A 26,982-nucleotide genomic window follows, 5' to 3' on the forward strand; every position below is an offset into this window, starting at 1 on the left:
TTGTTCATTTTCATGCTAAAAAAGAAATCCTAATAACAATTTGAAAACAGTGAATACCAGTCTCTTAAAATAAATTATTATTAAATTTTATTAAAAGGCACCTTAACTTAGGGAACTTCAGAAATTCCAAGGAAACAAGAAGTTTTCATGGAACTTGGGGAGCACTTTGGAACCGTCTTCAGTTCAATTCTCATCCAAAGTTGTCAAAAAGGCCCTCACGAGGCCTAATTACTCAATGAAACTAAATATGTTTTTCTTTACTGTTTCTTTTAAATCATTTGTTAATATGTAGGGTATAACTTTGTAAATTTCAATTCTGAAAATTCTTTTCTTGTCAAGGCAAATGTTTTGATGTGAACTTGGCAAGAACATGCAGTGGCAATACACCAGCATGGTGATGACACTGTAGTTGAAGCTAGAGAAAAATACTTCTTGTCCTTTTTTTCAGTCAATCATTCTGCTGTGAAATAGGTGTCACATCTATTGTGTGTTTGAGGAAATCAAAATACTCATAAACTGTTTGGATCAGAAGTAATTAAACTGTAGGCTTCTTAACTGTTAAGTCTAGCAGGAAGTTTGTAGACAGCCTGTTGAATTATGCTAACAGCAGGTTGCTGCACATTAAAGATATGAGTTAGGTGACTGTATTTAATTATGAAGAGAAAGACTTAAATGAGAATGTGGTATAATGTCTTACAATTGAAGAAACAAAGAGGTAAATGTCTTCCAGGTAAGTAAGTGAGCTTCTCTGCTGTATGGCATTGCCTTAAGGAGAAATCATAAAACTCATACAGATCATGTTACTGGGCCCACTCAACTGTCTTGCCTGTGATGCTAACAATGTTAACAACAACAAAATACCATACTTTCTATCACAAATAATAATACAGATATCACTATATATATTTGATAGCATGGAAATTTGGTTGATGGATGTAACCAAAAATACGGTTCCATTATCTGTATTAGAAACCATATAGGCATAATTTCACCATATCCATTTATTGATGTAGACTCATCATCATCATTTAATGTCTGTTTTCCATGCTGATAGAAGCTGGCCAGCTGAAGAGCTGCCCAGGCTCCATGTCTGCTTTGGCATGGTTTCTATAGATGGATGCCCTTCCTAATGTCAACCACTTTACAGAGTCTACTGGGTGCTTTTACACAGCTCTGGCATGGGTGCCTTTATGTGGTACAGGTATGGGTGTTTTTTATATGACACAAACACCTACGAGCCAAGATTAGGATTGCTCAGGCTTGTGGCTGCTGGAATATGTATGGAAATGACTTACAAAAGTAAAGTTGTACTCCTTAACATCAATGTTAATAAATAGAGTTTTTCTCCTATCTCTGGCAAGTAGTAAGGAATACTTAACCAAGAATAACCTGGAGAGACATCCAGTCCAACTTAACCAAGACCAGTTATGATTTCCCACTATCATCATCATCATCGTCATTTAACGTCCGCTTTCCATGCTAGCATGGGTTGGACGATTTGACTGAGAACTGGTGAAACCAGATGGCTACACCAGGCTCCAATCTGATTTGGCAGAGTTTCTACAGCTGGATGCCCTTCCTAACGCCAACCACTCAGAGAGTGTAGTGGGTGCTTTTACGTGTCACCCGCACGAAGGCCAGTCAGGCGGTACTGGCAACGGCCACGCTCAAAATGGTGTATTTTATGTGCCGATTACTGATATTAATAAGTCACAGCTAATGAATACTGGCTTTGTTAGATTAAACTAATTTAGCTCCCTTCAGATAATAGCAAAAGAATCATGATTATGCATGCAGTTAAAGTCCAGTCTCAAAGTTACTTTAAAAAGAAAACAAAAAAAAAAAGAATTGGCAGATAATTTTAAAAAACAGATGAAAGGCAGTGTGAATGGAATCAGAATTGCTGGACAATGTTGTCAACTTTTTTATTGTGTGTTTGTATAGGTGGAGCAGGGTGGGAGTAGAAGCAGACAAAATTAGCCACTTATTAGATAACACTGTGTAACACGATTTTTGTTATTTCCCATTTGCTTGCTCCTAGAAAGTATGAAAACGGCTAATATTTCCTTCAAACTTTGCTTTTGTTACATTTATTCAAACCCCTAAGAATCCCTCCCACCACATGGCTATGATGCTATCCCACTACTCCTGCTCATGATCAACTGGTTAAGGTCAAGCAAATGCCAAGCAAGTCTGTGATATGGAGCAGAATATTTGCTATAACGATATTTCTGCTTCAACAACTCAATGTTGAATCTGTCTGAAATGTAATGGAAAATAGGTCAGTTTGAAAACATTGATGTCCAGGTCACAAAAGCAAAATTTGAAGGGAATAGTAGTCATTTCCTTTGATTTCTGGACAAGGAAATAGGAAATAACACCTACTGACCAAAGACAAAAAAATAAAAAATTTGTTACACAGTATAATTGTATCACTGCATTCTCATCGTGTTGATGACATTAGTCTTGGAATTATAATATCCTCATACTAACAGTCAAAGGGATGAAGAATGTACTACATATACAACACAAAGAAATTTCCATCAACAACAGTATCAAAATCATTATTGACAATTCCTTCAGACATCCTAAAAGGAGAGTAAATAAACTACAAGATACTGTGTTATGGAGAGAAAACATAACCACTAATGGTAAATCAAAACTTTGCATACTCTACATCAGGGGTTTTCAAACTGTGGTCCGCAAGGACAAGAAAGGGGGTCCTTGGACAGCAAATACTTTTTATGGGCAATTTGATTTTATACATGTTTTTTAATTGAAATCTTTTAATTGACAATAAACCTATTTGTTAAATACTGTTAAATAAATAAATGTAAAAATATATGTTATTTTAAGCAAATATTTATGTATACATTTCATAAGCGTTTATAAGGGGGTCTCTAAGGTAAAGCCTGAAATATAAAGGGGTCCGCAAGTCAAAAAGTTTGAAAACCCCTGCTCTACATGCATTATAGAAAATCTGTGGCAAACCAATGATGATAATAATAATAATGATTTCGTATTTTGGCACAAGGCCAGCAATTTCAGGGGAGGGGATAAGACAATTACATTGACCCGTGTTCAAGTAGTACTTATTTTATTGACCCTGAAAGGATTTAAAGACAAAGATGACCTCAGCGAAATTTGAACATAAAACATGAAAGAGGATGAAATGCCGCTAAGCATTTTGCCCAACATGCTAATGATTCTGCTAGCTTGTCACCTTAACAATAATAATACTAATCCTTTCTGCTAAAGGCACAAGGCCTGAAATTTTGGGGAAGGGGACAAGTCATTTGTATCAACCTCATTGTTTCACTGGTATTTAATTTAGCAACCCTGAAAAGATGAAAGGCAATGTTGACCTTGGTGGAATTTGAACCCAGGACATAGATGTGCAAAATGCTGCTAAGCATTTTGCCTGGCAAGCTAATGACTGAGACAGTTTGCTGCCTTAACAACAACAATAATAATGGTTTCAAATTTTGCCACAAGGGCAATAATTTTTGAGGAGGGTATGAGTCGATTACATTGGCCCCAGTGTTCAACTGGTACTTATTTTATCGACCCCGAAAAGATAAAAGTCAAAGTTGATTTCAGTGGGATTTGAACTCAGAACATAGCAATAGTTCATAGTAAAATACTGCTTAGCATTTCGTCCAGCATGCTAACAATTCTGCCAGCTCATCAACTTAATAATAATAATAACAATAATAATAATACTAATAATAATAGTAATATGATGATGATAATGATGAATTGTCTCTTATAAAATAAATAATATATAATGATGATGATGATGATAAAAATTGATATGTTTGAAATACTGCCAAACTAGACATCTTAATGGCAGATGTCATAAAAGTAATGAGGAACGTGTCACAAATGTGCAGCCTTGTGTTCTTTTATCTTTGAATGCAGTTATCTGTTATACACAAAGATATAGACTCAAGATATATAAAGGAGCCAAGAAAAGGTTTGGAAATATAAAAAAAGTCATGCAGATGATTTATTTCACTGTATGCTCTTTATATTATAACAAATTCTGGAATAGGAAATTCAGGGAAAATAATACAATAGTTAAGATTAGTATATAGTATGATAATAAGATTCATAATAGGAGCAGGCATGGCTGTGTGGTAAGAAGTTTGCTTCACAACCATATGGTTCAGGGTTCAGTCCAACTGCATGATGACTTGGGCAAGTGTCATTCACATAGTCTTAGGAGTACCAAAGCCTTGTGAGAGAATTTGGTGGACTGAAACACTGAAATTGAAAGAAGCCTGTCATTTATATAATATATATATATATATATATATATATATATATATATATATATATATATAATAATTAAGGATAAAATCTTTATAAGATTTTATGAAGTAGCTAGCATGTAATGAACCATATAATAAATTATTACACACACACACACACACACACACATCCAGTTCAGCAAAAGAGACTTTACAAACAAATAAGTACTGGGGTCGATTTGTTCAACTAAAACTAAAATTCTTCAAGGTGGTGCCTCAGCATGGCCACAGTCTAATGACTGAAACAAGTGAAAGACAATGTAAAGTTTGTGTATGTCACATCCAATGGTGAAATAGCTAAACAGATTTCGGGAAATCCCCTGAGAATCGAATTACAGTATTAAAGTCATGGCAAAAAACCATGTAAATTCATCAAGTTAATCATTCATAAGACTTATCCTTTTGATAAGTATATCAGGAAAAATAATCATAAGGTGTATGCTACAAAGCCACATATCAGTGCCAAAAAATATAGAATGAAACAATTGGGTACAGCTATTTGGATGCAAGGCTGACTGGACACTGAGCCTGTTTTGGCAGAGGAGGCCACACACACACACAAATGTACATGTGTGCACAGAAATATACACATACAGTTGGAGAGAGTAAAAGAGAAAGAAAGAGACATTACAATTTATTAATCAAACGCAATGGACATAAACACTTTCCCTCTTGTCATACACATAAAGAGAATTATGTTCACACATATAAACAGAGAGAGGGTAAGGAAGGAGAGAATGTGAGAAACATTAAAACATCTGATGTCAAATGAGTCTGCACTGAATGAGTGACACCAAAATGACTGTGCCAGAAAGTGTCACACCTAAAAATATAGCATTCTGTATAAGATGCCAAGAAGAATCATGATCATGTGCAAACTTCCCTGAAACTTATAAAGGAGAAACAGCTTGGAGTGTAAGTAAAAGGTTCAGTGGACATTGGAACAATAATACAGTAAAAAAGTGCACCTCCGCACTTTACTAATATGCACTAGGTAAAACAAGTGCAGATATATAAATTTAGCTTTATAATGAAATAAGAAGACATGCAACCAGATCAGGTCTAAATGAGGTAGCATCAGTGTCCTAAGGACAAGTATGCATATCTTCTCTCCAAAACATTAGTTTTAATGCAAATATAGAAATGTGTGTGCATGAGTGGGCACATAAGTGTGTGTGAGTGTATGAATATGTAAATACATACATTATCATTGTTTTTATGTCAGTTTTTTTTTTGCATGTTAGCATGGGCTGAATGAGACTTGAAACAGCATTCTTTCTGTAATCAATCCTTTCTTGTAATTAAGGTACTTTAACTCATGTTTTCCACATTGAACTACTGAACTAGTAAACATTTTGTTTATGTGAGACACAATTAACATCATAGCTTCTAAAGCAGTGTCAATGTGAAGATATGCAAAAACCAAAACCAAAACAAAAATAACATACACACACATAAATGAAAACCCGTTATATATATATATATATATATATATATATATATATATATATATATATATATATATATATATAAAAGGTACAAGTATAGCAGGGTGGTTTAGAAATATGCTTCATAACCATGTAGTTTGGAGTTCAGTCTCACTGCATGACACCTTAGACAAATACCTTTTATTATAGCCGTGGGCTGTAATTGAAGAGTTGAGAGTGAATTTAGGGGACAGAAACTGGAAAGCAGCCTGTTGTGTGTGTGTGTGTGTGTGTGTGTGTGTGTATGTCACCCTACTTTTAGATCCTGTGTAAATTAACAAATTTAATTGGCATACAAGTGTCACCACTTCTATGGCATACAAATGTCAATCTTCTATGGAAATAGGTGAGGATTAGCAAAAAGAAGGGCATCCAGCAGGAGAGAATCTGTCTCAATGAATTCTGAAGAAAAAGTAGATGTTAAAATGATGGTATTTGTGTGTAGGTACATACTCTTTACTCTTTTACTTGTTTCAGTCATTTGACTGTGGCCATGCTAGAGCACCACCTTTAGTCGAGCAAATCGACCCCAGGACTTATTCTTTGGATGCCTAGTACTTATTCTATCGGTCTCTTTTGCCGAACCGCTAAGTTACGGGGACGTAAACTCACCAGCATCGGTTGTCAAAGTGATGTTGAGGGGACAAACACAGACACACACACATACATATACATATATATACATATATACGACAGGCTTCTTTCAGTTTCCGTCTACCAAATCCACTCACAAGGCTTTGGTCGACCTGAGGCTATAGTAGAAGATACTTGCCCAAGTTGCCACGCAGTGGGAATGAACCCAGAACCATGTGGTTGGTAAGCAAGCTACTTACCACACAGCCACTCCTGCACTATGTATACAAATCTACATAATTTTGTGTAATATACCATTTTTTAATTAAAACTATGCTTTTACTTTGTACCATAATTGTTAAATAGATCAACTTTGCAAGAATCTAAAGTAAAATAGACTTAAATTACCAGCAGATATTCTAAACATGCTTTCATCATAGGTTTGTTCATTCAGAGTCCATCTCAGACTAAACAATACCAACAAAGGAGCTTCTTGATCACTCTGAGACAATTTGTAAACAGAGAATGACTGATGTTCCCAAAAGTTTGACACTAACTCACAGGGGGGGAACAAATACTCTTGAAAGTACTATTTACTGAAGAAAAAGAAGGAATAATGATCAAAATATAATGAGTATATATACAATACAACTGGAGAAAGAAATTATAGAAAAGAATTTGAAAGTGACTAAAGACTCATGTGTCAAAAGTTCAAATAACAACAGCCGCTTCAGGTTCAAAATTTTTTTTGAAAAGTGGATAGAAGTCACAATTTTCAGGTTCATAAAATCAGATTGGTAACTGACATTCAACAGAACATTTTGACATATCAAGAAACAAATAGAAAATGAAAAGAATTAAAAATGTGAAATTCTCTACATCTCTTTTCCTTACAATTCCTTCATTTCAGATTCAAATTTCCAATCCCACCAAATATCATGATGAAAGGGTGATCTCCCTTGCTATAAATGCAACTGCTAAAGGAAAATATGTAAATATAACAGCATCTTTTGCATGATCCTAAAAGACTAAAATCATTTTTTCATGATGTAATTATTTCAGTTTTAACTCATGGTCACAGATCAAGTCATTTGCCAATAAAATATCGCTCTGAAACCTAAACAAATGATTAGTGGCTTAATCAAAGAAGGAAAGGCAGTGTCCATGACCTTTTACAAGACCTCCAACATTGGTAAAAAGAAGGGAGGAAATTATCTCAATCTAGAGACTGGCCTGAATGCTTGCAATGAAGAAGACCCTGTTAAAGGAACAATAAGGGCTGCTGGTAGTAGGAATCTGAGTTGCAGATTAAGCCTACCAACCAAGAACAAAAGCAGTTCCTATGATGGGCTTCCATGCAGTTTCCATAATCCAAATGTCACCACAAGGCTATGGCTGTCCTGAAGTTATGGTAGAAACTTGTGTAAGGTTCCATGTAGTGGAACTGAACTAAAAAACTACATACTTGCAAAATGAACATCTTAACCACACTGCTATGTTTTGTTCATTCAGAGTCCATCTAAGGCTAAACAATAACAATGAAGGAGCTTCTTGATCACTCAACTTGCTAGAAATAGCAGGCACATCTGAAATCATACCTGCATCTAAACTAGTGGTTCTCAATTGAGGTCCATATGGCCCTTGGGAGTCTATATAGGATTTTGTTATTAAAGTTTATGTACAATAAATTGGTTATACTTCTACAATACTCCAAATATTTTAACAGCTTTTTAAATATAATTCCTAGTAAAATTTAATTATGAAAATATAACAGAATTGTTTTTTAAACATTGGAGGAGTATGAGGGTCTATCTGAGTAAAATAGGTATCAAAGGGCTCCATAGGTAAAAAATGCTTGAGAAAACGCTGATCTAAACAAACAACAATTAACTGCACCTCCATAGTGGACAGCTGAATCGGTGGAGTATCATTAAAATGCCTTGTGATATTTTGTTATGTCCTTTTATATCCTGCATGCAATTTTTACCTTTCACCCTTTCAGTAATTGATAAAACGAGTACCAGTTATATAATGGTGGTGATTAAATTGAGTAAATTCAGTCTTTAAAATTTGTGATCTTTTGATTATGTGATAAATAATTAAAACTGAGAGAACAGTACCAATTTAAGATATTAATCTATTGATTTAGAAGAGTAGTTCTGTAACAAAATATGACTTTAATACGGTTCATTAAGTTTACCTTTAATGGATAAAATATGTTGTATGTCTCTGTATGTAGTATGTGTATGGTTGTTTATAAATGTCAGAGAGAGAGAGAGAGAGAGAGAGAGAGAGAGAGAGAGAGAGAGAGAGAGAAAGACAGTGTGTTTATATATGACATAGAGAGAGAGAGAGAAAGGCAGAGGCAGAGAGAGAGAGAGAGAGAGAGAGAGAGAAAGAGAAACTGTGTTCATATATGACTCAAAAATAGAGAGAGGGAGAAAGAAATCCTGTGTGTTCATGTATGTCTGAGAGAGAGAGAAGACAGAGAGAGAAGACAGAGAGAGGAGTGAGAGAGACAGAGACCAAGAGTATGTGTTAATGTTTGCATCTATGAAAAAGGGAAACAGAGACAGACATAGATTATATATATATATATATATATATATATATGTACTACAGAGCAGGAGAGAAAAGAGAAAAGAGAACATGAGTAGGAGTATATGCATGTGTATGTGTGCGTGTGTGAGTATCTGTAATTATAAATCTAATTATATAACCATTAAATTACAATGATGTTGATGATTAACAGTAATGAAGATAGCACATTTTGATTAAAGTCACCCAGAGATCATGTTTAGTATTTTATAGGTACATTTATATTTTCATTTAATAGCAATTTATATAAAGGTAGAAATGTGAGACAAAGTACAGCTGAACTACATGTAAACCATTTGGTCAACAGTTCAAACCTTGGTAGGGCAATTGTGCTCTTGTTGTTGTTTAACCAAGGTTAGCCCTGATTGAGTAGATCTATGATTAACAATGAACCAAGCATGACCTCTCCATTTTTTATTCATGAAGTGTTTCAAAGGATGATATATTATTCAATGTAAATTTGACCCAACATAGCTTTAAAGATAGTAAGTTTGTAATGGGGTAGAGATTAGGTTGCTATTTCTAGCAGGTTGAATGACCACATAGATGTTGGCTTGTAGTGTTGTGTAGACGAGAAGACATTTGTCTGCTTGTTTCAGCTTCCTTGGCTCCTCACCAGAGTTGAGTTGTTAGCTGTAGAAAGAGCACTCATCTATGAAAATCCTTGCTTCGATAACTTGAAAATGTCCAAATGCAACATTGAATTATCAAAAGTTTCAAAAAATATTAAAAAATAAAAATATTGAATAAAATAAATAATAAAAAAATTTCTTTACCAGAAAGAGCAAGTTTTCAGAGAAAAGCAGCTATTATATATATATATATATGTATATATATATATATATATATATATATATATATATATATATATATATATATATATGTATGTGTGTATGTGTATATCTATGTATGTGTATACATGTATGTATATATATCTATGTCTATATATATGTATATTTGTATGTATGTGTATATATGTATGTGTGTATGTATGTACATATATATATATATATATATATATATATATACATACACACACACACACACACACACACACACACAAGTGTATATGTGTATGTATAGATGTGTGTGTGCATATATATACATACACATACACATGTATATTATATGATGTGAGTTGCAAAAATAATAGAGTTCCATAATCAATGTTGTAGGCTTGGTAAGTAGATACACAATGTTTTGATGTTAACTGAGATGCAGCAATTGTGCAACTGCATCGGCTGTGCGTGTGGGTGGGGTGGAGTGGGAAAGAGAACAAATAATTGTTAGGAAAAGTGCCTAACATTTTTATGGCTGTGGGCATGGATGGTTGTGTGCTTAAGAAGTTCTCTTTGCAATCATGTGGTCTTAGGTTTGATTCCACTGTGTGGCACAAGTTCTATTATAAGCCTTTCAATGACCAACGGTATGCAAATAAAAATGGTAGATAGGAAGATGTGCGGAATCCACTGTGTATGTATACGCACACACACATGATAATGATGATATTTATATACTTATATTAGGTGCAGGTGTGGCTGTGTGATAACAAGCTTGTTTCCCAACCACATGGTTCTGGGTTCACTCCCAGTGCATGGTACCTGGGGTGTGTATGTGCATCTTGGTCAAGTAGTGACTATGAGGCGAGAGATTAAGAATGAAATCCCGTGAAGGGTAAGAGGAGGATGGTGAGTGTTCAACCTGGTGAAGGATGTGCTGAAGTCGAACCTAGACAAGGCAACTCGCACCAGTCTCCTCAACAGCACAGTCTTGCTTGCAATGCTATACACATGTGAAACTTGGGCTTTGATGAAGAGGCAACAACATCTGCTTATGGCGCAGAGGGCCATGGAAAGGTTGATGCTGGAAATCTTGCTAAGAGGTCATATCCAGAATGAGATTAGGGATAGAACTGGAGTGAAGGACATGGTCACAGAATACCACCGCACAAAGCTATGATGGGCCAGTCTCATGTAGTGAGGTTCATAGGCAATCGATGGACCTGTGCAGTTGTCAAGTGGTACCTGCATGAGCAGAAGAGACCAGTTGAAAGACTTCCAATCAGGTGAAAAGATGATTTAAGAAAGATGTTTTAAGCATGATGTGAACATGAGGGGAATGGAGAAAATGCTGAGAATGTGCTATCTTCATTACTGTTAATCATCAACATCATTGTAATTTAATGGTTATATAATTAGATTTATAATTACAGATACTCACAGTCATACACGCACACATACACATGCATATACTCCTACTCATGTTCTCTTTTCTCTCCTGCTCTGTCGTACATATATATATATATATATGTTTTCTACAATAGCCCTAGGCAGACCAAAGCCTTTTGAGTGGATTTGGTAGACAGAAACTTAAAGAAGTCTATTGTGCATATATATATATATATATATATATGAATCAGTAAATGGTGGGGTTGTGTTAACCGCACGTGGAGAAATAATAGGAAAATAAAAAATAATAATAATAAGGCAGAATGCTAAACTGAAAGCATATTTTAATATAGATGTGCATAAGTAGGATTAAAAAGGATTTCTAACGGCTTTCATTGCATGGCAAATTTTCAAGAAGAGGGAAAATGAAAATAATGTTTTTTACAAAAATGTATAAAAAAATAAATATACCAATACATTATATTGTCTTTGAGTTTTCAAAGTTCAATGGTAATCCATGTAGATAATTGTTAGATAGATTAGGATGCATGGAATTAAGAACGGTGTTGTGTTTAAAAAAAGCTGAGAGTTTGTGTTAAACAGGAAGTGTAGTGTCAAAACAGGAAGTTTCATTGAATACATATAAATTTACTTCTTGATTCTCTAAGAACAGACATAAACTTCCTGTTGACAAAGAGTCCAGAACTCCAACTAAAGAGTATAAAACCCACAGAATTGTCTTCCCTTACACACACTTCCTGTTTAACACATAAACTTATTGTTTTTGTATCAATCTGTGTATATAGATCCATAGTGATCATAATAAAAATTTTATACACTTCCTGTTTTGACACCACACTTCCTGCTTAACACAAACTTTCAGCCCTCTTTTTTTAAACACAACTCTTTATTCCATGCATCCTAATCTTCCTAACAATTATCTACATGGATTACAATTGAACTTTAAAAGCTCAAAGACAATATAATGTATTGGTATATTTATGTTTTTATATATTTTTAATATTTTTGTAAAAAACATTATTTTCATTTCCCTCTTCTTGAAAATTTGCCATGCAATGAAAGTTGGTTAGAAATCCTATTTAATTCTCCTTATGCACATCTGTAATAAAATATGCTTTCAGTTTAGCATTCTGCCTTATTATTATTATTATTTTTTATTTTCCTATATATATATATATATATATATATATATACACATACACACACACACATATATATATATATATATATATATATATATATATAATCATGCTAAGGGCCTATAATCCTTTAAGGGATGTTTGTATCCTAGTTCTCCGGTCTATACCAGTGTTCAGTGTTCTATAATGTGGCACCCGGCAAAGCTGGGTATAAACAAAAATTGAAGTATTATCCTAAAAATATGCACATCAGTATCTCTAACAACATGGATACCAGGAATAGGAATAAGGATAGGGTAGGTAAGTTTAAATGTCCAAATAAGAATAGTTATTGACCATAACTATTGTGCACAAACATGGATGATGTGATACTATACTATGATATTGTTGTATTTGGGGATGGTCATGTTGCCAGTTTAGCCAATTGCTTAGTTCCTTATAGATCTTATTCTTTATATTCACCATTGGCTAAACTGGCAACATGACCATCCCCAAATACAACAATATCTGTTTCAATACAAGATTTCAGATCAAGAATCTTGCAAAACAAATATATAAAAAATATAATATGATAATTAATAAGCAGATTTTGATGTCATATTTTTTTTGTTGGGTTTCATATTTTAACAAATGCACACACAATTACATGATTGTTACCGCTCTCTCTCTCACTCTCTATAACACCTAGTTCACCTTAACTGCATCACCACCACCAATAACAACTATGTATTACAAACACATGCACACAACTATATCATACATATTTGTTTATATGTATATATACTAATAATGGTGTCTTTAATATATACATTACCAAAATGCACACATTTGAGTCTGTCAAGGGTTGACCAACACGGAATGTAGCTCCTTTCTGGAAATTCTCCCCTGATGAAATACCCATTAACCAGTTTCAATACGAAAATTTTAAATTAATTTAATTTAAGTTCTTTAATTGAATGAATTAAACATGGAAATAGCTGTAGGGATAAGAATTTCATATTACATTGATTTGAATAAACTGATGTCTATATGTCAATTTCTCTATTTTCTTCTTTTTCTCATATATATATATATATATATGATGTACGGTGAATTTATGGAAATAAGTCCCATAAAACTCATCAATTTAATGAGACTTCTTTCTACAAATTCACCACACATCATATGCAAGTATTACTTTCATATCTTCGCAAATGTACACCTGTAAACAACCAGCAAAATATGAAGAATCAACATTAGAAATCTTTTTTAGAAACCGCCAAATTAAAAGACGAATATACGTTCAACCTTTTTAGCAAGGGCATCTACCCATAAAAACCTTTCCAAAGCAGACAGTAAGCAAATTTTTCACACCAGAGCCAAATGAGCAGAAAGAAAGAAAGAAAAGAAAACAACAAGATGGTCATGGCTAGACAGCTTTTGATCATAGGTCTACTTGATAAGAATTGACATGAGGTTAAACAACAACAATATCATCAACATCTTATCAACTTAACCAGCTGAAATTTTAGAAAGAGTATCAACTGTTAAGTTTGTTTTATTCTAACAATTTATAAATGTCCAAAATTAACATTACTAAACAGCCATCTTGGAAGGTTTTGGAATAGTATTAACTGTGGCAGAAAATATCAATGCCAAAGATGCAATGTCTGCTACACACCATGCAGATAAATAGCGTGTTTGATACATCTGACTGGAACCAGACTTTCCTTAGAAGTCATTATATCACTGTTTCTTTCATCAAGTTCTTTACACAAGAAAGTTCTCTTTTCAAATTTGTCTCTATCTGAAGCAACTATTTTAAAACACTTGTTAAGTATCAGAATGGTCCTGCTGATTAGACCAGTAAATTTGATCTAATCACAGTGGTTACTTCCAGCTGAGTGGATTGTACTATTTAAGAATTAAGTGTCTTGGTCATAAACAACATAGTACTGATGATGAGTTATCAACACTTTACCAATGTAGGAGTCAATGAAGGGTACCTGACCTGCTAGAAACAGCAGCTGGCTACACATCACACCTTATCATCTCAAAAAAAAGGAAGGTAACATTGGACGATGTAGTCTTATCTTTTATTGGTTTCAGTCATCGGGTTGTGGCCATGTTGGGGCACCATCTGGAAGGGTTTAGTTGAACAAATTGCCTTCAGTACAATATTTTTTTGCAAAACCAAGTACTTATTCTATTGGTCTATGTGTGATGAACTGCCAATGCACAGGGATGTAAACAAACTAACACTGATTGTCAAGTGGTGGTGGGTGATAAACAAAGACACACATATATGTACACACACATACCTGTATATATATATATATATATATACATCCCTCTGCTAAGTGCCTCTGGTTCTTCTATACTGCTTTTGGCCTGAACAGCCATTCAGGCACAAGGACCCATCAAGATGAAGAGGCTTAATCACTTGCTACAGATTAACTACTTGGGAAACAAGTTAATGCTGATGATATATGAGACACACACACTCACATACATATGGTGCGATGGGTAAATTGTCACCATTTAGAATTTTTAATTTTGTTTTTGATTTTGTTGACTACACAGTATAGTAGGGTCAGCTTGGGCACTGTCTGTGAGAAAAACACCACCATGATGCAATTCACTCTGCCAGAAATTTGGAAACGACATGCTGTGCTACCTGGCATTCATGCCGGAAGCTCCAGTATGAAGATTTCAGAGTGTCTAGGTGTCAATATGAGGACACACATACACACAAAAGACAGGCTTCTTTCAGTTTCCATCTATCAAATCCATGGCAAGTGTGGAGGGTAACTCTCTAGTAGATGACACTTGCCCAAAGTTCCATGTAATGGGACTGAACCTAGAACCATGCGATTAGAAAGCAAATTTTTCACACCAGAGCCAAATGAGCAGAAAGAAAGAAAGAAAAGAAAACAACAAGATGGTCATGGCTAGACAGCTTTTGATCATAGGTCTACTTGATAAGAATTGACATGAGGTTAAACAACAACAATATCATCAACATCTTATCAACTTAACCAGCTGAAATTTTAGAAAGAGTATCAACTGTTAAGTTTGTTTTATTCTAACAATTTATAAATGTCCAAAATTAACATTACTAAACAGCCATAAACATATCAAAGTATCAATCAATAAACACATTTTACTGTTGCCTTCAACTGGAAACTTTTAGAAATGAAGGAAGTCTGAGCTATAAAATCATCATTGCTTTAGCATACACTTTTCCATGCTTGCCTGGGTCAGACAGAGTTCATTGAGGCAAATGTTTTTACCAAGGCCAGATGACTTTTTTGTCATCATAACCAAGGTAATATTACCCCATGATTAGGGCAGCAAGCTGGCATGAATGCTTAGCAGCATTTTCTCCATCTTTATGTTCAGAGTTCAAATGCTGTGAGGTAAACTTTGCCTTTCATCCTTTTAGGGTTGATCAAATAAGTACCAGTTGAGCACTGGGTCAATGTAATCGACTAGCCCACTTCCCACAAAATTTCAGGTTTTATGCCTAAAGAAAAATTGGGCAGGCAAGACAGTTTTCCTTTGCCTGATGGCTGTGGCGAAAGAAGTTGTCATTCTTCTTAGGTAGAGGTCTCATTGACTACTTCAAGTTTCACTTGAAAAGGAAATTGAGGGTCGAAAGGGAAGTGCTGTCCTTAAGTGAGTCTAATGAAAGGTGAGTGAAAGTTGTGAAAATGGCAAGTGTGGATAGTAACTCTCTAAGTGTAGACCAGTGAGTCAGAGAAAGGGAATTGGAGAGGGCACTTGCCCTTGGTGTTCAGGAAGATCTCAGACAGTAGGGTTCCTCAATTATCCTTAGAAGTCATCCTGTATCAGGAGGACCACATCCCTATCACCAACCCCATTTTTTTGTTAACCTTTGTATACTAAGTATATTTCCCTTCGTTATCATTGTATATTTACTCCTTTTTTTTTGTTTATTTACTTATTTTATCATTTCATTATATGTAAACCCCAACACTTTGTTTTTCTGTATTGTTGTCTCATCCTTTGCCCTGGTGGCAAATAAATGAAATCATCATTATTATTATTTAAGGTGGCGAGCTGGCAGAATCATTAGCATGCTGGGCAAAATACTTAGTGGTATTTCGTCTGTCACTACATTCTGAGTTCAAATTCTGCCGAGGTCAACTTTGCCTTTCATCCTTTTGGGGTTGATAAATTAAGTACCAGTCAAGTACTGGGGGTTGATGTGATTGTCCCCCTTTCCACAAAAATTCAGGTCTTGTGCCTATAGTACAAAGGGTTGTTATTATTATTATTATTATTATTATTATTATTATTATTATTATAATTATTGCTGTTACTATTATGAAAGCAGTGAGCTGATAGAACATTAAATCATTGGAAAAAATGCTTTGCAATATTTGCTTCAAACCTATGTGTCCAGAATTCAAATCACACAGAGGTCAACTTTGCTTTTCATCCTTTCAGGGTTGATAAAGTAAAGTACTAGTCAAGTACCAGGGTTTGGTTTAATTGGTAACTCCCATCCCAACTGTCAAAATTGTTGGCCTTCTGCCTAAATCAGAAAGCATTATCATCATCATCATTACTACTACTACTACTACTACTACTACTACTATTAAGGCGGTGAGCTGGCAGAATCATTAGCACTGTGAGCAAAATGTTTAGTGGCATTTTGTCTGTCTTTACATTCTGAGTTCAAATGTCGCTGAGTTTGACTTTTGCTTTCATCCTTCTGGAGTTGATAAAATAAGCACCAGTTAAACACTGGGGTTGATGTAATCAACTATCACCCTCCCCTCAAATTTCAGGCATTGTGCCTACAGTAGAAAGGATTATTATTACTATTATTATTAGTATTATTAAGGCAGTGAGTTGTCAGAATTGTTAGTATGCTGAGCAAAATGCTTAGTGGCATTCTGTCTGTTTTCATGTTCTGAGTTTAAATGACCTCCAAGGTCAACTTTGTCTTACATCCTTTTGGAGTCCATAAAATAAGAACCGGTTGAGCACTGGTGTTGATGTAATTGACTTGCCCACTTCCCCGAAACTGCTAGTCTTGTGACAAAAGTTGAAACCATTATTATTGTTGTTGTTGTTGTTGCTTTGTTTTATACCAGCTGTGTCAAGTCTTACTCAGAGTCAGCAAGTTGGATGTTTTATTGTGGGTGTTATTTCTAAGTAGCAATGATATATTGTAAGGAAGGAGGCCAAATACTGAGAATTAACAATTCATTAAAAGTTTGTTTTAATCTTTTATCTTCTATTTGTTTCAGTCATTAGACTGCAGCCATGCTGGGGCACCACCTTGAAGATTTTTGATTGAACAAATCAATCTCAGGACTTATTTTTCTCTCTTAAGCTAAGTACTTATTCTATTGGTGCCTTCTGCTGAACTGTTAAGTTATGCAAGACATAAACAAACTAACACAAGTCGTCAAGTAGTGATGGGGGACAAATGCATGCACAAACCCACACACACATAAATGTATATACATGACAAGCTTCTTTCAGTTTCTGTCTACCAAATCCACTCACAAGGCTTTGGTCAACCTGAGGTTGTAATAGAAGACACTTGCCCAAGGAGTGACATAGTGGGATTGAACCCGGAACCATGTGGTTGGGAAGCAAACTTCTTACTACACAGCCATGCCAGTGCCTACAATTTTGAAAAAGATTAAAAGATTCAGATATTCTAAGGTTGATTATTTTTTTCTGAGGACATGGGCAGTACTCATGAGAACAATTTTGGGGGTTTCCTGGTATTTGACCAGAGTGTTTAAGAGTGCCATTTGATATCCTCAAAGTGCTGATGATCCTAAGTACAACTACCACTCTTACACACCAAATTTCTGAAACCTCTATCTCAAGGTCTTGTATTTATTGAACTGTAAACATTTTCACAAAGGTGTTGCAGTTTTCTGGGATTGACATTATCTGTGAGTGAACACATTTTGTCAATGTGATCTTCCATCACAATATTTATATTTAATGTATATGTTTAAACAGTTCAATCAGTTAAAACATTAACCTTTTAGCATTCAGATTACTCTGTCGAATGTAAAGCTTATTTATTCATATTGTTTTGAATTAATCATGCATCATCTTGCAACTTTGAGATTTTCATGATGTGACTGCTTATTTTTAGGATGACCTTGCAGGGTAGGTGTGAGGGGTTGCATCTGGCTGGTCTGAACATCAAACAAGTAGAATATTTAGACCAGATATGACTGGTTTGAATGCTAAGCAGGTCAAAGTCATAAAGTGTTTACTTTCTACAAATTTGGCAGGCATATGTTCAGGCCTCTTCTTTTATGCTTTAACCCTCATCTCCTAGCACAAAGCAACATCTTTTGGGGTTTACAGTCTTGCAAGCTGCACTTGTGCTGGTGTCACAAAAAAAAAGTACCTAGTACACATTGTAAAGTGGCTGGCTTTAGGAAAGGCATCCAGCCATAGAAACCATGCTAAAGTAGACAATGGAGTACTATGCAGTCCTTGGGCCCATTGGATCCTGTTAAACCCATTGTTAAATGATGGCAATGATGATGATGATGATATGATGAATATATATATATATATATATATATATATATATATATATATATATATATGGGAGAATATACAAAAAATAACAACAGACGAGGACAGGTGGTGTAAATAACAAAAGTATATATTAGTATGACGCTCGGGAATACGGAAAGTCTTTGACGTTTCGAGCTACGCTCTTCAACAGAAAGAATACGGAGACAAGGAGAAAAACACGGAGAAAAAAAAGTCAATTCAAACATGAAAAAGCAAGAAAAAACAACAATGCGAGGACGTGGAATAAGTACAGTGTTATTGGATGCTCAGGAAAGGAAAGAAAAGAGGATTTCACATTTCAAGAGCTCTTCATCAGAAATATAGAAAAAGTCCAAAGAAGGAAATTTATATATATACATGGTATTGTACTCTAGTAATAAAATATCTTATAGCAATTTGGCTTTATTATCTTACATTTTGAGATCAAATCCAGTTAGGGAAATCATTTACCCATGAGAGAATAGAATCAACAAAGTATTGTATTTTAGTTCTAAATCAACCTCGATTGAGCAGAACAATGATCAAAAACATTCCAGTTGTGACTATCCAATCTTTTTGTACATTAGGCACTACATTATTCAATGTATCCTTTAGTATTTAATCTTTTAGCACTTAAAGTGGCCAAAATGCCCAATCTGTTTCATGTTCAAACCAGTCAGATCTAGTTTCTCATGTATACCCTACAATGGCATTCCAAAAGTAAACAATCAGACATATGTGTACTCAAGAAGACCTGCCCACCACAACAGAATTGAGATCCAAAAACCAAGGTGCATTGGTGAGGGTGCTGGTGCCATATAAACTAAGTCAAAACATACTATGGAACTTAGTGTAGCCCCTGGCCTTGCCAGTTCCTGTCAAGCTGTTCAACCCATGCCAGCAGGGAAAACAGACTTTAATTGATGATGGTAATGGTTGAGGGTGGTATACTGGCTGAATTGTTAGAATGTCAGATGGAATATATTACAGTAATTGCTCTAGGTCTTTGTGTTCTAAGTTCAAATCCCATCATTGCCTATTCAGGTAGTAAACTTAACCTGTCACCCAGTTCAATATCACTGCCTAGCCTTTACACATCTTTAGTAGTGTTCACTCTGTGGCAAGCATCCTGGCCAGGTCTTTTGTTACTTTCCTCCTTTCCTTCTATGAGTCTTGGAAGCCTCCTTCTTAAAGAAATAGAAGGAAAAAAATATTGAGTGTGGTTGTGTGGTAAGTTTGCTTCCTGACCATATGGTTTTGGGTTCATTCACACTCCATGGTAAGAGTCTTTTACAATAGCTTCAATGTTGCCAAAGCCTTGAGAGTAAACCTGATAGATCGAAACTGAAAGAAGCCTGTTGTGTGTGTGTGTGTGTGTGTGTGTATGTGTATATATATATATATAAATATATAGTGAAGGCACGTGGCTCAGTGGTTAGAGTGTTGGGCTCACAATCATGAGATAGTAAATTTGATTCCGGGACCGGGCTGTGTGTTATGCTCTTGAGCAAGACACTCTATTTCACATTACTCCAGTTCACTCAGTTGTAGAAATGAGATGCAACATCACTGTTACCAAGCTGTATCAGCCTTTGCCCTTCCCTTGGATAACAACAGTGGCATGGAGGGGAGGCTGGTATGCATAGGCAACTGCTGGTCTTCCATAAACAACCTTGTCTGGACTTGTTCCTCAGAGGGGAACTTTCTAGGTGCAATCCCACAGTAATTCATGACTGAAAGGGGTCATATATATATATACCGGAGTCAGCACATAAATGTGCAACAAGGTGGAAAAAAGAGTACTCAAATACCAGAGGTAGAGTAATATGCTTTATTTAAAAGTTGTCCGATGAACGGGAACATGAAACTCTGAGTAACAGTTTTTTTGCTATATTTCTGCTGCTTTTAAATAAAGTATATATATATATATGTTTGTGTGTGTGTATATATATTTCTATGTATTTGAATTTGTCCCCTATCACTGATTTATTTAACTAAACCCCTTCATGGGGTTTCTGAAACAAGAAAAAGATAAGATAGAGATTGTATAAAGGCTTCCTTAATGACTTGTTAAGTACTAATCTAAGGTAGACTCAGTTGGTCATATTTCTGTCTTAAATGCTACCTTCCTACTTTTAGCTGCACAACCATGAAGTAGAATTAGAATACATTAGGCCAAGAACCTACCAACAGAGCCAGGCCAGCTGAAGTAGGCTTTGCTGAGAAAGGAGCACAAACATGTTCACCTAAGTAAGTTTTGAACTTACAACCAAGAGGTTAGTAATCCAGAACCTTAACCTCACATTTATTGTGCCTTATTAAAAAATTTTCTTTAAGGAATATCCAACAAATTGATGGGTTATGGTACTTGTAAAACTCACCTATCTCAGATATAGAGTCAACACCTAATTAAAAACACTTCAAATTCAAAGTTGCTGTTCAGTTCTAGTTGTGGCCATCCAACCTTTATTTCAATTATAGTTCCCTACGTGTTCTTCCTTTTTGAAGGTGTTAGGGTAGGATTTGTGGGAGATTTAGCTGCTATTTCTAGCAGTACCAGCAACTACAGAATCTGTCAAGTGACATTCATCAATTCAACTGATACAATTTAATGTTACCAGAAACATTGTATCAGTCATCTTTCCCTCTCATACAACCATTTCTTTCTTTTTGAGTCGTTGCCACTGAAGAGAATTGAACGCAATAAACAACTTTGTCCGTTTTGGATTTAGTCTTAAAAGTATTCTTCAAGGTATGTTGAGGACACACTTAGAAGATGGAGAAACTAGTCATTACTTCGTTATTGACAAGCAAAAACTTTGCCAAACGAAAAGAAAAAAAAAAGAAAAATTAAAAGAGAAAATAAAATAGTAAAAAATAATAAATAATGAAGTATGTTTTCCTAAGTTCTTTTTTTTTTGCTTGTATATGCAATGAAAATGTGATAATCAAATCTGTATTTATGTCAAGAATTTGACACAATACAAGCCAACTATCAAATAAATCATACAGCGAAAGTGACAAATTATTCCTGACAGGTTATCAGATTGATTAACAAAACAAGTGTCAACATTTGGTAAGATTAATGTCACCAGTTAATGTTCACATGATTTTTCAAATCGAAATCATGGGAATACACCGAATGACATTCTATGAAAATATCGATGACGACACAAAACACTTGTTCAATAGTTCAAGTCTAGTTCTAGCTCTAAGCAGATTACGGAATCCTTTCCAAAAATGTTTTCTGTTAGAATAACGAGAAGTGGTGACTATCAAACTTTTCTCAATGGCGAAGTTATACCAAAACATTAAACTCAGCAGCGATACAGTCACAATGAGAAGGTATTATTACGTTGATTAGGTTAAGAACAGTAAATAAGATCACCTGACTTGTATTTATTCTATTACTACATGAAAGATAGAGTCGGCCTCAGTAAAATTTGAACTCAAAACATAGACAGAATGATGCAAAATATACTTCGACATTTGGTTTCATGGGTTAACATTTCTGCCACTCCATCAAATGTAGACACATGGAGGGAGGGTCAATAGTTGTGTATAACGAGAGTATTTGACTGGTACTAGTTATACTGAACCCAGAAGAATAAAAGGCGGAGTTGGTTTGGTGTTTGTATCGAACTAAAACATTGATACTTAAAACACAATAAAACAAACTGGAATGACAATCGAAGTTTGATGGAGAAGAAGATAAAGTAAGGCAGAACGAAGTATAATATCATAACAGTGTGCAGCAGTATGTTTACAGCTGTGAAGAGAAGATGCAACAAGTTGAGTGAAGCAGTAGTACATGAAATATGAACTCCTGTAAAAGCAAATCTGATTATGGAAAGAGAAACTGTGCACCGGTTGGACACCGCTCTCACTCTGAGACGGAATCGATCTCAATGCAGTGTTCTGACGCAGAGGACACAAGTTAAGTTACAGATGAGAGAGAGAGAAACGTACATAGATAGGATGCAGTTCGAAGACTATAATAACTGGCAGAGGAGTAGAAGACAGAGTTTACTAACTTAAAGAGAGTCGATTAAAGGGGGAAAAAATAATAAATATAAAAAATAAGATGAACTAAAACAATGCAATCTTACCTATTAGGAAAAGACGAGGATTACAAATAAGGCGCCTTCGTCTAAACTTACCTCAGTCTTCAGAAGAGTACTTTTTTTTTGGCAAGTTTCTCCTTCCTTACTTCTTTTCTCTTTCTCTCTTCACTCTCTCTTCACTCTCAGTCTCTCACTCCAAACCAACAAGTTTTTCGCCTCTCTCTCCCTCTTAAACAGAGGAATACATAGCAATTAACAACAAAGCTGAAGAAAAAAAACCCGAGAAATACTACAAGAGAGGGAGAACAATAATACCAAAAAAAGGGTGAAAAAGCAACTGTAAAAGAAAAAAAAAAGGGGTAAAAAAGTGAAAAAGAATAAATAAACGCAACAAAACGGAATCAAAACAAAAATGCTGAGAAACCAAGAGTTAATTCTTCAGTAGCAACGATATTGAAAAGACTAACTTAAGTAACAACGTTTAATATTTCTAAGCGTTGCAGGGAAGTGAAGTGACATAAAACTAAAAAGCGTACTTTTTATTTTGTTAATAATGGTTGTTAATTTTTAAACGTATAACAACACTGTTATCGTATTATTTCTACCTGTGTCGGTCGTTGCTTTATTATTATTGTGACTGATTGATAGAGCTGCATATTCCTTCCTATCTTTCTCTCTAAATCCATATATATATATATATATATATATATATATATATATATATATTATATATATATATATATCCCTTCTTAACTATCAATCTATTCTGCTAAATCGAAACTATTGCTTTCAACAGTTCTAGTCGACTTAACTGGAAATCCTATTGCAGGGTATTAAAGTCAAAGGAAAAGAGAGGGATATTCATATTACTTACGTGCTCTGTGTACAACAGAGCAGAAGGGAATCCGAAATGGAGGAAGACGACACTAAGGTAAGTTGCAATTCAAATTGTTATTGCTTACCTTTACATTCGCTTAATAGGTGTCTTATATAATTTTTTTTATTTATTCATATTTTATATCTCACGCTACTTTCTGTCTTTTTCTTTCATTTGAACTCTCAGCGATGTTGTCATTTGAGCAAAAGAGGTACATTGCAAGATCGAACCACTGTAACAATACCTACGTGCCAATGCTCAATCATCATTATATAAACAAAACAAAATACAACATAGCACACATACATACATACATACATACATACATATATATATATATATATATATATATATATATATATATATATATATATATAAAATGTGTGTATGTATATAATTTCCCCTTTCTCTGAATACAGATGCTCTTGAAGGAGAAAGAGTGTTTTTGTTCTACATTTGTCTCTCTATGTACACACACATTTACATGTCAATTTAAACACACTTTCAGTCACATGCACACTTGTTATATATGCATATGTAGGCAGGTGTGTATTGCGATTAATCACGTATACATACATACGCACATACTCACACATAAACACATTTGTATTTATTTGCTTACAAATAAACATCAATACACGATTTTTAGATTTTGAAAATAAATTTCCCAAAGTATTTATCGATGAATAGAGTTTTGTTTTTGTTCGTTTACCTTGTTACATACACAGATATATTATTATACATCGAGGTTCACCTTACTATTGTGTGGAACAGATTATTTCGAGACACTGTATATATTCATGTGTTCATGTATACAAACACAACTGAAAAATAAGCTGCCTCTCGACATAAATACATATACGCATATATACTGAAAATAGGTGAAGGGGTGAAAGTAATATATATATATATATATATATATATATATATATATATATATATATATATATATATATATATATATATATATACATGTCTTCTGTTGTGAACATACATACTGTTTTACTTCGACGTATATATATATATATATATATATATATATATATATCTTTGAACGTGTATGTTTATAATTGTTTCTCTCTTTCTCTTTCTCTCGCACACACTCGTGTGTGTATATGTGTGTGTGTTATAAAACGATAATTGTTTACACATTGACTTTATTTTGCATACACAGTATTACAGAGTCTGTTTACGTGTATGTGCGTTTGTATGTATATAGATAAGTTGGTTTGTAAATGTGTCCGTGTGTGTGTGTGTGTGTGTGTATATATATATATATATATATATATATGTATGTCCAGTGGTTTAGGTGTTAGGTTCACAATCATAAGTTCGTGGGTTAGATTCTTGAATGTTTATATGAATGTATATGAATATATATCTGCATGCATGTGTATGTATATATATGAATGTATATATATATATATGTGTGTGTATATGTACTTTATTATATTTTAAACCAACAGAACGTTGCAAGTGTGACTCAGGGCTTGGAGTGTTTTCATGCATGTCACATTTCAACAAGCTCTTGAACCTTAAGTCACACTTGTAACTTTCTACTGATTGCAAAGTAAACAAATAACAAGCAAATAAAAAAGAAGTATATGTATATATATTCACGTATTGAATTCAGTTTCTCTTGTTTGTTCTAGCGAACATGTATGTATGGTAAAACAAGCGGGAGGAATAAAGCCTCAATACATGAGTGTGTATACATACATATATACATACATACATACATATATACATACACACACACATACACACACACACACACACACACATATCATCATCATTAACGTCCATGTTCCTTGCTGCCATGGGTTGTATAGTTCGACAGGATCCATCGAGTGCAAGGACTGCATCGTGGTCAACTGTCTACACAGGTATGGTTTTTTTAACGGTTGGATGCCCTTCCTAATGCCAACCACTTACGTGTGCTGGGTGCCTTTTTCGTGCCACCAGCACTAGTGAGGTCGTCAATCAACTTGCAAGACTAAAGTCCCTGAGAAAGGACACTTTATGCTTGGATATGAGGGGTTGAAGCATGAAAGGAAGGGCCTGGGAAAAATAGATTTCTTGCTGTAGAGAGGCTACATGGCTACTCACGGTTTAGAAATGAGGACATAAAATAGTGGTGTTGAGGTGGCTGTGTGGAACCTCAAAGTATGAGGTGAGAAGAAATGAGTGGAGACTGAAGGGCTGAGTGTGGGTAGAGATTGCAAGAGCATCTGGGGAGGAGAGTAAAAGAGGTGGGGAATGGGTGAGGGGACTGAATGTAATGAAGAACAAGTGTTGAGTAGAAGGTCATTAAGGGTGATAGGAAAAAGTAGGTAACCACTGTAGAGTGGATAGGGTAGAGGAGTAAATGGTGGATAGAGGGTAGGGTGACCAATGATGCGTGGGGTAAAAGTGCCATGCATGAGACTCTTGGCTCTTGAGTCACTTTTGTAACTTTCTGCCAATTAGAAATAAAAAAAGACTATGTATGTGTATGTGTGTGTATATATATATATATATATATATATGTGTGTGTGTGTGTGTGTTAAAGTAGTGAGGAAAGGCAAACCCACTGACTCAAAAGGGAAGCCGCCTTTAGCCGTTTTGAACAAGACAATCACATAACCTCAACTTCTACTGCTGTCCAAACTGGAATTTTGGTGGCACACCTATTTGAGCACTCAGAATGCATGCCTATTAGTTTGAGTCATACTGGTGAAAACTCCCCATATTCCCTCTCTCTCAAGTTATATATATATAAACTTGTAATTATGAAGTCAAACCAAAATCTGCGTAATATATAATAGAAAATACATGTCCTTAAACAAGACCTGCTTCAGTTAATATAAGCAAACATGAAATTTATATATGTGTGTGTGTGTGTGTGTATTTTTATATTCTTTTACTTGTTTTACTCATTTGTGTGTGGCCATGCTGGAGCACTGCCTTATATATATATATATATATATATATATATATATATATATATATATATACATATATATATACACACACACACACATTTATGGCTGTACATCATTGTTTCAACATCCATTTTTCTATACTTGCATGGGTCAGATGAAATTTATCAGGTCAGGTGGATTTTCAACAGATGCCTTTCCTCTCACTGACCCTCACCTGTTTCCAAGTAAGGAGATATTTTCACAGAATATTGGAAACAAAGGATACTTCT

The 26,982-nt window shown here is 34.7% G+C and overlaps 2 protein-coding genes across 4 annotated transcripts in view; one reads left to right on the forward strand and one right to left on the reverse strand.

Annotated features, from left to right (window-relative positions):
* Nucleotides 1–23,028, reverse strand: part of LOC106870854 (DNA mismatch repair protein Mlh1) — a 183,456-nt gene extending 160,428 nt beyond the window's left edge. The window contains exon 1 of one of the 3 annotated variants that reach the window (XM_089357300.1): nucleotides 22,958–23,028. The gene's annotated coding sequence lies outside the window, so the exon portion shown is untranslated. The remainder of the gene's footprint in view (nucleotides 1–22,957) is intronic. The other 2 variants (XM_089357305.1, XM_089357314.1) reach the window with 2 other exon arrangements.
* A 623-nt stretch (nucleotides 23,029–23,651) lies between these two features.
* The window catches only part of LOC106872789 (uncharacterized), a 433,274-nt gene continuing 429,943 nt past the window's right edge, over nucleotides 23,652–26,982 (forward strand). The window contains exon 1 of the mRNA XM_052969923.2: nucleotides 23,652–23,843. Coding sequence (XP_052825883.2) covers nucleotides 23,823–23,843 — 21 coding nt within the window. The 5' untranslated portion in view covers nucleotides 23,652–23,822. The remainder of the gene's footprint in view (nucleotides 23,844–26,982) is intronic.

Source organism: Octopus bimaculoides, chromosome 1 (genome assembly GCF_046866305.1).
Source record: "Octopus bimaculoides isolate indiv1 chromosome 1, ASM4686630v1, whole genome shotgun sequence".
Lineage (NCBI taxonomy): Eukaryota > Metazoa > Mollusca > Cephalopoda > Octopoda > Octopodidae > Octopus > Octopus bimaculoides.